Source organism: Lolium rigidum, chromosome 1 (assembly GCF_022539505.1).
Source record: "Lolium rigidum isolate FL_2022 chromosome 1, APGP_CSIRO_Lrig_0.1, whole genome shotgun sequence".
NCBI lineage: Eukaryota > Viridiplantae > Streptophyta > Magnoliopsida > Poales > Poaceae > Lolium > Lolium rigidum.
This window is the reverse complement of record NC_061508.1, coordinates 220,683,458-220,696,102: the sequence shown is the minus strand read 5'-3', so window position 1 is coordinate 220,696,102 and position 12,645 is coordinate 220,683,458. Positions and strand designations below refer to the sequence as shown.

The 12,645-nt window shown below is 43.3% G+C and overlaps 1 protein-coding gene across 1 annotated transcript; it reads left to right on the top strand.

Moving 5' to 3' along the window:
- Nucleotides 1-4,550: 4,550 nt before the first annotated feature.
- LOC124683187 (hydroxyproline O-galactosyltransferase GALT2-like) lies at nucleotides 4,551-8,806 on the top strand. Its single transcript, XM_047217751.1, has 7 exons — nucleotides 4,551-5,316; nucleotides 6,153-6,385; nucleotides 6,470-6,760; nucleotides 7,288-7,416; nucleotides 7,818-7,991; nucleotides 8,327-8,434; nucleotides 8,528-8,806. Exons 1-7 carry the CDS (start codon nucleotides 4,551-4,553, stop codon nucleotides 8,732-8,734), a joined length of 1,908 nt encoding a protein of 635 aa, XP_047073707.1. The 3' UTR covers nucleotides 8,735-8,806.
- The last annotated feature ends 3,839 nt before the right edge of the window (nucleotides 8,807-12,645 follow it).

Here is a 12,645-nt window from a genome sequence, read left to right as displayed (position 1 = left end):
AATTTGCGTAATGGAAGATCATTCTTCTTTGGTGCGAGCAGAATTGTGGGTTTGGATGGCTGCCATACTTCAGATGGAATTCAGATAGTAACTGAACATCCTGTGCTTGGAGATCCTTAATTTCCTCTTTTGTTCCCATCTAGGTAACATTGTCTTTTGGAAGTTCTGTCAGAAGCATTGTTCTGAAAGTCCTACCATTGGTGATTCTTAAGACACCTCTTGCTTTCTTATCCTATACTTGGATCTAGAAATCTTTCCATCTTTTCTGTAGTCCTGAAAACTGTTTTATGTGCTCAAATGAAGAAAAAAAGATCACACTCACAGCTAAAGTTTAACTTTTGATCTATCCCAGTGTAGGTCTTGGTCCTAGCCAGCGCATTAATATATGTATTACGCTGTGCTCTCTCACTTGAGTCCTAGTCTATTCTTATTGTTTTACCAATTAATAACTACATAAAATCCATGTGCGATTGACCAGGAGTGACAGAAAAGTTATATTTTATTTTGTCTCGTTATTCTTTCTTTAATGTGTCAGGAACCACCCAAATGAATAAATAATCATATGCATTTGGAGGATATATGAACTACGGACATTTAAACAGTTTGCTGTCATGTTCCTTGAATTGCAATGCCTAACTCATCGATGATCGTATCTGAAGTTTATTCTTCTCTTTGTTAGTGTGTACTTATCTCTGGATGATATTACAAAATTCTGGCATTATTTCTACAAAGGAGTGGAGCTAGTGCACATGCTAAAATTGGAGAGTTGATTTTTGTAACACCTAGCTGGAACCTGAATCCTATTAGCTTCAGGTTATGTTTTTGTGTGGATGATTCGTCGCATATTGCTGGAATGGTGGCAAAGAACACTTGTCATGGTAGTTGTTTGATTTCAGTACCTGAAGCTTTACTCTCTTTGTACTGCAATCTGCAAGAAAACTACTGTTTTCAGCCTTACATATACAGAATGTGGTGTTTTGTGTAGCCCTATTGATTTTCATCTTTGGTATTCGTTAAACTTTAGCGAACCAGTCGGTTGCGGCATTGCGGGAGAACCAGGTAATTATACTTGTTTTATTTTAATTTACGAAATTATCTTAGAGATGTGATGTCTATGTTTGCAACTGGGTTTTGAGTTGTATCTTGGGTTTTCAGGAGTGCAAAACGATGCAGCGCAAGTGCAAGTATACTGACATGATGGGGAGCATGTTATGGCAGCTGACAAGTGAGGCGTTCGATTGGGCACAAAGATGATCAACCGATGTTTAATGAAAAGTGACTTACTTTGAACGGAGGAGAAAGGTTCCTGAGTTTTATTTGTTAGTCTCGCTTCATGTACTTGATGATTTCCAGACCTGTAATAGTTTGCTTTGATTACAAAAATTATCTAAATGATGAAGCTTTGAAATTTTGAATTCATTTGAATGAATAGGTTTACTGAAGCTACATGCATGTATGCAGGGGTGCGACTGAACTTGTCCTATCAGATCAAAAGGCAGTTCTTTTGCACTCAGGATTTGAGGTTGAATTTGTGAAGCTAACAACATGCCCACAGCATCCTACTTTCTTTGAGCAGCTATATTGATTTTTCTCAGCTGAATGTAACTTTTCTCTTGTTGCTAAGTTCTGTTTAAGATTTGTGTCTTGTACCAACTGACGAGATGATATTACCCCTTGGTTAGAATGGATGATTTGAGTTCTCAGCTGAATGGAAAGAAAGCGCTCTTTTCCAAGGCTCCTTGGTTAGATGGAAGGCGGCCTAAAGATATTGCTCCACTCATTTTTAAAGGCTTCCAAAGGAGGAGATTCTCTGTTAGCAATGCTTTGGAAAACAATTATTGGATCACTCAAACAAATATGCAAGATGGCCTCTCCCTTGAGCACATAGTGCAATTCACCAACCTTCGGGAATTGCTAAGTCCCTTGCAAATGGATCCTAATACTCCGGATTCAATCCCGTGGAAGCTCACCATTTGGATGCTATTCGTTGAAGTCGGCATACAACATGCAATTCTTGGGCCAACCTAATTCTTCCATGTCATCCTTAGTTTGGAGACCATAGCCTTGACACGGGTCCGCATCATTGATATCCTTGGTACAAAGCTCAGTAGGTAATAGAGAATCCCATGAAGAAGTTCCAGAAGAATCCGAAGGATGTCATATTAGGAAAGCTAAGTCCATATTGGGTAAACGGGCATAAGCTGCAACTCGACCTCGAGGTGAACTCTGAGACCCAACCCACTATATAAGGATTGGGAGGAGCCACCGAGAGGGGACAGATCGAATCATAGCAAACACCCTGTAACCCTGGTTCCACATACTGTAATCTCGACGATTCTCCCTTGATAATAATATTCATCAGCTGCCTAAGTTTGGTTGACCAGTCTGTTGATTCGCCGATGTCCTCCATCCTGAAACCCAAGTCCATCACAATGTGCATTGACGAAGTTAACCCTTTGCCAGGCCTCCCCCGAAGTGCAAGTTATTTACTTGGTTGATCATTCAAGATAAAGTTCGGATGGAGGATATGTTTGAGAAATGTGGGTGGTAAAATTGTGGACAGTGCAAGGGGTTCGGATGATATGTCCGAGGATGTAGTTATTGATTACATTACGCACCATACTTAATGCAATTGTCTATTATTTTCAACTTAATACTGGAAGGGGTTCGGATGATAACCTGAAGGTGGACTTTTTAGGCATAGATGCATGCTGGATAGCGGTCTATGTACTTTGTCGTAATGCCCAATTAAATCTCACAATACTCATCATATCATGTATGTGCATGGTCATGCCCTCTCTATTTGTCAATTGCCCAACCGTAATTTGTTCACCCAACATGCTATTTATCTTATGGGAGAGACACCTCTAGTGAACTCGTGGACCCCGGTCCCATTCTTTATATCTCGAAATACAATCCATCGCAATTGTTCTACCGTTCTCTCGCAAACAATCATCATCCACACTATACATCTAATCCTTTGTTACAACAAGCCGGTGAGATTGACAACCTCACTGTTTCGTTGGGGCAAAGTATTTTGGTTGTGTTGTGCAGGTTCCACGTTGGCGCCGGAATCCCTGGTGTTGCGCCGCATTACATCTCGCCGCCATCAACATTCAACGTGCTTCTTGGCTCCTACTGGTTCGATAAACCTTGGTTTCATACTGAGGGAAAACTTGCCGCTGTACGCATCACACTTTCCTCTTGGGGTTCCCAACGGACGCGTGCTGTACGCGTATCAAACACACATATGACCATCTAGTGGATGCATCAATTAGCACCATAAAGTACCTAAATGGTCCAGATAGAGGTTGTATTGGACCACATATATCCTTGAATTCTTTCAAGAAAATTAAGCGACTCATTTTTAACTTTGAGGTAGGATGCATGAATAATTAATTTTCCAGTAGTACATGTAGTGTATATGAAGTTTGATGACTTAGGAAATCTTTTAATTGGTAAATTATGACCAACAAAATTGCTTATTTTTTTCTCATCGTACCTATTCCAGGATGACCAAGACGATCATGCCAAGTCTTGAATTTATCAAGATTTTGAAAAATTATTTTGTATGCAACATAAGATACAAGTTTAATGTATGTAAAGTATAATCCGGAAGAAAATAAATGTATTTTTTCAAGAGTTTGTTCCTCATATCTGCCGCTTTTACTAAATATTCTTTCTTATCCATCTTAACCATTTTAAGATGGAAGTCATTTGATCGGGCATTTCTTTAAACTTATGAGGGTACGTGTTGATTCAGGATGGAAGAGTGCATTCTGAATTAATTACAATAGTAGTACCCATAGGGGTGGAATGTGGCTCTTCCTGAACTAATTATTGCTTTGTTATTCCCGGTTATAGTCATAACATCTTTCTTTCTCTTAGTAAGAGTTTGGAAGTATTTCGTTTCCCTTAAAATTATGTTAGTGGTAGCACTATCCGCTAAACATAATAATGTTTGTGTCTGTGCTAAGAAGAATATGCTAGGGAATCTAATAAGTGCCTCATTAGCCTTAAATCAACTCTAATTGACTCCTAACACCTAGGAAGAAAAATACAGCTTGGTCGACAATAATGTTTAGAGGAGGTTAGCACATGAGATAACAAATCAAGCTTCCACATGGGTAGCAAGTGCCAATCGACGTGGCCACCGCAGGCTACACTGGCAGTCCAACGTGGCTAGCACGGTCCGGAGGTGACCGAACCGGACAATTAAGCGTGGACTCCAACGCCGGAAGCCGTAAGCCGGCCGGCCGGAGCCAAACCAGACAAAAAAACAGGTCCACATCACGGGCGGCCTCTCCATTTCCGATTGCCCCCACCACCACCACTCTCCGACCTCCCCGCACGCACGCGCGCGCATCTCCAACTCGCCACCTCGCCGCTCGCCTCGCCAGATCCGGCCGCCGCTCGCCGGCGGCAGGCGCAACGCGGCGCCGCCTGCCCTCGCCGCCAGGCCGCACAAAGGATCGCCACCTCCGCCCACGGCGTGGCGCGAGAGCGGCAACGCGGGGCCCTGGCCACGGCCCGCTGAGCGCGCGAGGGCAATGGCGCGGCGGTGGCGGCCGTCGCACCTGGTGTTCGCGGCGGCGGCGGCGTACCTCATCCTCATCTCCCTCAAGTTCCGCCGCGTGCTCGACCTGGCCACCTCCGACCTCGCCACCTCCGACCTCGCCTTCTCCTCCCCATCCTCCACGGACCACCTGCCGCCTCTCCACCCAGGCAGCTCCGCCCCCCCATCCAACGCCACCCTCTTCCACGTCCAGCCCTTCTGGCACCGCTACGACCGCGTCTCCCTGCCCGACCTCGCCGCCGGCGCGCGCAACCGCTCGGCGCTCGACCGCATGGCGGACGACGCCTGGGCCCTCGGCCTCACGGCCTGGGAGGACGCCGCGGCCTTCGCGGGGGACCCCGACGACCTCGCCGCCGTCGACGCCGCCCCCGCCGACAAGTGCCCCGCCGCGGTCTCCGTGCGCGCGCGCGGCCGGGTCGTCATCCTGCCCTGCGGCCTCGCCGCCGGCTCCTCCGTCACCGTCGTCGGCACGCCCAGGGTCGCGCACAGGGAGTACGTGCCGCAGCTCGCCAGGATGCGACAGGGCGACGGCACCGTGCACGTCTCGCAGTTCATGGTCGAGCTGCAGGGCCTCAGGGCCGTCGACGGAGAGGACCCGCCCAGGATCCTGCACCTCAACCCCAGGATCAGGGGGGACTGGAGCCAGCGACCCATCATCGAACACAATACATGCTACCGGATGCAGTGGGGCTCAGCGCAGCGTTGTGACGGCTTACCGCCGGAGGACAACGAAGATAAGGGTACTTTTCTTTCTTATTAGTGCGAATCCCTTGTGATTTGTAGTAGTAACTCGGTTATCATACTAGCATCCTTGCTACTTGCTACTGGAGATAAGGGAAGGCACATTATAATTGCATATTTGCATTGCCATTTTTCTGTTTTGAACTTAGTAGTTAACCATTGCCGCTGCTATTGCGTTACGATGATCAATTAACCATCACAACTGCTTCTAAGTTCTAGCCCATGGAATGGCTAACGTTTATTCGATCAAACTATCAAAGAGCCCAACACATAAGGACTTTTTTGGCCAATGTGCAAGGAATTCTGGGGACTTATATTTTGATGCCATTGCCATTTTGCTATGGTAGATTCCTTTTTAATATGTTGATGGGACGACGATCTTAGAGCTATAATAATGTTTAGTGCCCCTATCCTTTGAGTAATATCCGTTTAAACTAGTACCATTAAGAATTACACTTGCATATGTACATACCATTTCTATGATTATTCACCAGTACCTTAATATCTACCATTTGTTATTGCATGTCAGTATAACATAGAATTATGAATAGATCTATGGAGTATGCACAATTTCTCAATTGCATAGGATTTTTTTCCTTTTTGGAAGTGCTTGCTTTCACATCCGTCCAAATGTTACCTGACGTGATATGCCTGATACATATTGAAGTAATACAAAAATTTATTCAACTGTCATTTCTTTTGGAATATCCATTTTAGCACTTTTCATTGCCAAATGAAAACCTCAAGGTGTTAGCTCCTCTATGGTAACACTATGTCCTTTTATCCTCAGGCTAGCATATTTGGCTAAAACCTACAATTTCATATTTTTGGACAGTCGATGGGTTCACCAAGTGTGAAAAATGGATACGTGATGATATCGTTGACAGAAAAGAATCCAAGACAACTTCATGGCTAAAGAGATTTATAGGGCGTGCGAAGAAACCAGCAATGACATGGCCATTCCCTTTTGTAGAAGACAGGCTGTTTGTTCTTACAATACAAGCTGGAGTTGAAGGTTTCCACATATATGTTGGTGGCCGCCATGTGACCTCTTTCCCTTATCGACCAGTATGTTCTTCAGAGATATTAATCCTGCTTCCCTTCTGTCATGATATTTAGAAGAAACTCTAATGGGTAAGGGATCATTTTCAGGGATTTACTCTTGAAGACGCAACAGGATTATATGTTAAGGGTGATGTGGATGTCCATTCAGTCTATGGCACTGCTCTTCCTATGTCTCATCCCAGTTTTTCTCTCCAGCAAGTCCTTGAGATGTCAGATAAATGGAGGTCCCAACCACTGCCAAGAGATCCAGTGTACCTTTTTATCGGAATACTCTCGGCATCGAATCATTTTGCTGAACGCATGGCTGTGAGAAAAACTTGGATGCAAACTTCAGAAATTAGGTCTTCTAAAGTAGTAGCACGATTCTTTGTTGCATTGGTAAGCAAATTATGCATTCAAACTAAATCATATCTTCGTGAAAAGTGTCTTTGTCCTTTGTCTGTGCAATGCATCTTTAGATTTTGTACTGGTGTTCTATATTTATATGCATGATCAGTTTGTCGATTGGAATACTGGAATTATGGAAGTACAATACATCATACAAGTTGTAATATGTGGGCCACATATCTGATACACATGCACAAACAAATTTGGGCTGAAATTTGTTGTATGCGGAGGACTGTGCTGGCTATCTACTGCTCATCTTCATGATTTGATTACTATTATCTTGAATTATTGGACATAGCTTCAGCAGCATATAATTTATGCATACTTCTTACACATACGCAGTGAAAAAAATTCAGTATTAGCATTGAATTTCGACCTACTTAACTTCTTAATGGCATGCCCTCCATTTATAGGAAATACCAGTAGCATGTTTATTATGTTGTAAAGAAAGGAAAATAAGCGTTCTTCAGGAAATGAATGCATGCCATAATGTTATTCATCACAAATTGTGGTTGCAGAATTCTAGGAAGGAGGTCAATGTGATGCTGAAGAAAGAAGCAGAATACTTTGGAGATATTGTCATTTTGCCATTCATAGATCGTTATGAACTGGTAGTTCTTAAGACAATCGCTATTTGCGAGTATGGGGTGAGACCCTCTTTGCTTTGCTATCATCATCTTTCGTTAGACTTGTGCTGCAGCTATGGCATATAAATTGATCTCCAATGCCAACTGGAAGTTGTAAGCCAGCCCGCACTCAATAAATGGCAATGGCCTTATTGCTTACCTTAACAAAAGAGATTGTTTGAGCTTAAGCTGCTTGAAGCTTAAGCTCTACCAACAAATTAGTTGCTAGAGTAATTAAAATGCATGGAACCCACTTTGGAGCGAGGAGCTTAATTACCTTCCATGTAACTCTTTGAGAGTCACTTCCCTCCAAACTGGGATTATAGTCTATGGGTATCACAAAAGTTACATGAATACAAGTCGCTATGCATAGTGTTAACTATATAACGAACCTGACATCTGCTCATCATATCACCTTGCAGGTGCAGAACTTGACAGCTGCCCATGTCATGAAGTGCGACGACGATACATTTGTGAGGGTAGATGTGGTTCTGAGACACATCAAGATGAACTCTTTAAGCAAACCATTATATATGGGAAACCTTAACCTCTTGCACAGACCACTGAGAACTGGAAAATGGGCAGTTACGGAGGAGGTATTATCATTTAAAAGAAACAATACACTCAAGTTAATCAGTTGATTATTCAAAGTTCATTTATTATCTGTTTAGAGGTCATGCAAACCTGTGAGTTAATCTGTTATACTGCTGCTTACCTGAATCTTTTTTTCTAACGGAGATATGTAATCTCACAAATTTGTGAGCTGTGTTTTACTGCCTTAAAGGCTGAGCAGACGACATTATGTGGTCGTTCAAACGTAGGAAATTCTCTAAATGTCCACCATGAACTTGTATTTTTCTTTATAAATTTGAATCCTTTTTCCAACATATGTGCCATTATCTTCATTTTGATCCCTACTCATACAATGCAGGAATGGCCTGAAGATATTTACCCACCTTATGCAAACGGACCTGGTTATGTAATTTCTGGTGCGATAGCAAAATTCGTCATGTCTCAGCATGCCAATCAGAGTTTAAGGGTGAGCCTCCCATCCATTGATGTAACTTACTACCTTTTGATAACCTGTATCATGTTGTTCAATCAGTCTACTTTTTTTGGCTATGCCTTGCAGCTATTCAAGATGGAGGATGTAAGTATGGGGCTATGGGTCGAAAAGTTCAATTCTACGATGCCTGTCAGGTATTCTCACAGCTGGAAGTTCTGCCAGTACGGTTGCCTCGAGAACTACTACACGGCACATTATCAGTCACCAAGGCAAATGCTATGTTTGTGGGAGAAGTTGGTCCGGGGTCGCCCATCCTGCTGCAACTACAGATAGCGGGATGCGATCTGTCATTCACTTGGTAGTCAGCATATTCCTTCTATCCCAGCCGGTGAGTTTGGCTGTGGCTGGTGTTCTTTTTTTTGACACGAATCACCCATGGATAGCTTAGAGGCTGCTGCTCCTTGGCTCGATTGAGCTTACATTGCTGTGAGGTTGAAGCTTGAAGATTAGGTAGGAAGCTGCAACCCTCTGGTTTCATACATTTGCCTGGTTTACTACGTTCATGTAATTGGTCCCCGTTTTCTTTTAGGGAGATTAATCCCATTTTGACGTAGAAGATGTGATCAAAATATTGAGATGTATGTCTGTTGATAACTTATGGTAGACAAAATGATCACATGTTCTTCTCGTCTCCATGTGATGTTAAATCATCATAGTTTCTTCTCATTTCTGATCACTTATTATTTCTTCCACTCACATGGTGGTGGGGTATCACACCGGCTGGAGCTCTGCTGTCGCCGGCCAAAGTTCCAGCGGCAAGAGTCAAATGATATGTATGTATGACACAATTGCAAAAACATTTGTAATTGTTCAAATCAAGAATCACCATTAGATATGTTAATGATGTACTCCATATTTACAGTAATGTATATGATCTTGTCACCCTTTTTTTTTTTTTTTGAATATGACACTGGCATTAAAAGAAACAGCGAAAGTACAAAGCATTCCAAGAAAAACGAAAATTACAACGAGATCCTTGAGAAGCCCTTCATCTTCAACCTCCAGACCGTGTCGTCAACCTCCAGACCGTATCGACGGCGTGCCCTGAGTCGGCTTGACGTTGTTTGTTGTGGACGGGAAGTCACCGAACGAGTTAAAAAGACCACATCCATTCCAAAGATGAAGAAGAAGTTCATGAAGAAGAAGGATGAACTGCCGTTGAAACTCTTTGATGATTCTAAGATCCCTAGATCCGGACGAAAACCTTGAAGACGACACCACTCCCACAAGCCTCTCGACGTTGCCGTCGAGATGGGGTTAAAGCTGGGGAGACCTTATGACAGGCTCAGGCTCACAGATATGAACAAGAACAACTAGTAGTGCCTAATCTCTCGATTATATTCCTTAATTCAAGAGGGATGATCAAGGTTACAGACGCCCTTACAACCAACCACGGACAGTGGCGGCTACCGGGAATAAACCCTAATGGATAGATAGATGCGAGCTCTCTCTGGGAGAGGAGATTAAAAAGGGAAAGAGAGAAGCTAACAGACAAAACTACCGATTGGTTGAGCTCCAGCTGTAAAGTAACCATTGGACCAGTTCAAGGCACTAGAAGGAGGGCTGCTTCTGGACGTTGATTGGCATATCGACGGCCCAAAGTGACTGAAGCTTGGTGACCTCTTTCAGGCATGACAACTCCCCCCGATCGACAACAGTCTTGTCCTCAAGGCTGGAATCCTGGGAACACCCTCTGGATGAATGCCGCGTCTTCCCAGGTGGCTTGTTCAACCGGCATGTTTTCCCATTTGATCAACCAACGAGGCACTGGAATGTAGATGGAGCCTTGCTTCTGCGGAATCAATGTTCCGTCCGATATTGCTTCGAGAGCGATTAGAATTGTTCCATCTGGGTTCAACAGTGGTAGGTTAGGACTAGGAATGGCCTTAGGTCCCAAGTGCTTCTTTAGTTGGCTAACATGGAATGTACTGTGCAGCAGACAACCTTCTGGCAAGAGGAGTTTGTATGAATTGTTTCCCACCTTGGCTAACACTCGGAAAGGACCATAATATTTAGAGTGTAGCTTCAAGCACCTGTGTAAACTTAATGAAGTATGTCTATACGGCTGTATCTTGAGATACACCATATCACCCACTTCTAGTGTTCTCTCAGATCTTTTCTTATCAGCTTGGATTTTCATTCTGTCTTGAGCTTTCTGCAGATTTGCTTTTATCTGTGCCGCAATATCAATGCCAGTAGAGTTTGGTATGAGGTCTTGTGCATTTTCTTCTGTTGGCAATATCAGCTCTGCTAATTGAGGAGGAGGCTTGCCATAGAGAGCCTGGAACAGCGTCATGTTGAGGGAGGTGTGGAAAGATGTGTTGTACCACCATTCTGCCGGAGCTAGCCAATGGTGCCATTTTTTTGGCTGCAAGAATGCCATATTCCTCAGATAGTTTTCCAAGCATTGGTTGACCCTTTCGGTCTGACCATCCGTCTGTGGGTGGTATGAAGTGCTAAAGTGCAGCTTGACCCCAAGTGACTTGAACAACTTGAATGCTCTAGCAACTGTCTGAACATTAATAGGATGCTTGAGGGAGATGAAATGAGCATATTTAGTAAATCTGTCCACCACCACCAATATCATGTTTTTGTGTTCAGATAAGGGCATGCCTTCCACGAAGTCCATACTGATGTGTGTCCAAGCAAAGTCAGGTACAGGTAGAGGTTGAAGAAGACCTGGATATTTGCAGTGTTCTGCTTTATTCAGCTGACACGTGGGACATTGCTTGATGAATTCAATTACTTGCTGTTTAAGTCCAGGCCAATGAAAGATCAACTTGATTCTCTGGTATGTAGCCTTTTCTCCAGAGTGTCCTCCCAATTCGGAGTTATGCAAGGAATCAATGACTTTGGTCCTTAAATCAGAGTAGCTGCCAATGTAAATTTTTGTTTTGTACCGCAACACCCCTTTTGTATAAGTGTAGTTTGGTACTGAAGAGGGTGCCACTGCTAGTTTCTGTATCAAGTCCTTGCAGTGCTCATCATTTGCATAGGATTTAACCACTTCACTTATCCACATAGGCACAGCCGCACTGGTGATCAATGAGAACAACTTCGCTTTGACCCTTGACAATGCATCAGCTACTTTATTTTCCTTACCCTTTTTATATTCCACAGTGTAATTATACCCCAAGAGCTTGACTAATAACTTGTGTTGAATGCCATCAGTTAGTTTCTGCTCTTGAATATATTTGAGGCTTTGCTGATCCGTTTTTATAACAAGTGATGTCGCCGAGAAATAGTGCTTCCATTTCTTCAAAGCTTCCAAGATAGCCATAGCCTCTTTATCATAGGTAGATAATCCTGCAGATCTGGGACCAATAGTTCTGCTCAAAAAGGAGATGGGCTTGCCGTGCTGCATTAAAACGGCTCCAATGCCAAAATCACTTGCATCTGCCTCAAGTGTGAAAGGGAGAGAGAAATCTGGTAGTGCTAACACAGGTGGTTGTGTCATTGTTTGTTTGAGTTTGTGAAATGCCTGCTCCTGTTGCTCAGACCACTGGAAACTATCTTTCTTTAGTGCATCAAAAAGGGGTCTGCAAATAATGCCATAGTGTTTTATGAATCGCCTGTAATAGCCTGTTAGTCCCAGAAAGCCTCTTAGCTGTGTCACATTTTCTGGTTGAGGCCACTGAACAATTGCCTCAATCTTGCTTGGGTCTGTAGCTACCCCATGAGCTGATATAATGTGACCCAAATACTCCACTTGCTTTGTGGCAAAAGTGCACTTAGATTTCTTGGCATAAAGATTATTCTGCTATAATAACTTGAAAACTTGTTTCAAGTGCACAATATGGGCATCCATGTTCTTACTGTATAACAGAATATCATCAAAGAAAACAAGTGCAGATTTCCTTAATACTGGTGCTAGCACAGAATTCATTAGCTGCTGAAATGTGGCCGGGGCATTCGTTAACCCAAATGGCATTACTACATATTCGTAATGCCCTTGATGAGTTGTAAAGGCCGTTTTTGGAATATCTTCCTCTTTCATTCGAATTTGGTGATATCCACTTCTCAGGTCCAGTTTAGTGAAGACTGCTGCTCCATGTAACTCATCCAACAAATCCTCAATTATTGGTATAGGATATTTATTTTTGATTGTTTGCAAGTTGAGTTTCCTGAAATCAGTGCATTTCCTCCAGGACTGGTCTTTCTTTTTCACTAGCACCACTGGAGAT

Coding starts and splice junctions, on each gene's coding strand:
- LOC124683187 (XM_047217751.1), top strand. CDS start 4,551: ATGGCGCGGCGGTGGCGGCCGTCGCACCTGGTGTTCGCGGCGGCGGCG. Junction 7,417..7,817: donor TCGCTATTTGCGAGTATGGG/GTGAGACCCTCT, acceptor ATCACCTTGCAG/GTGCAGAACTTGACAGCTGC. Junction 8,435..8,527: donor ATGCCAATCAGAGTTTAAGG/GTGAGCCTCCCA, acceptor TATGCCTTGCAG/CTATTCAAGATGGAGGATGT.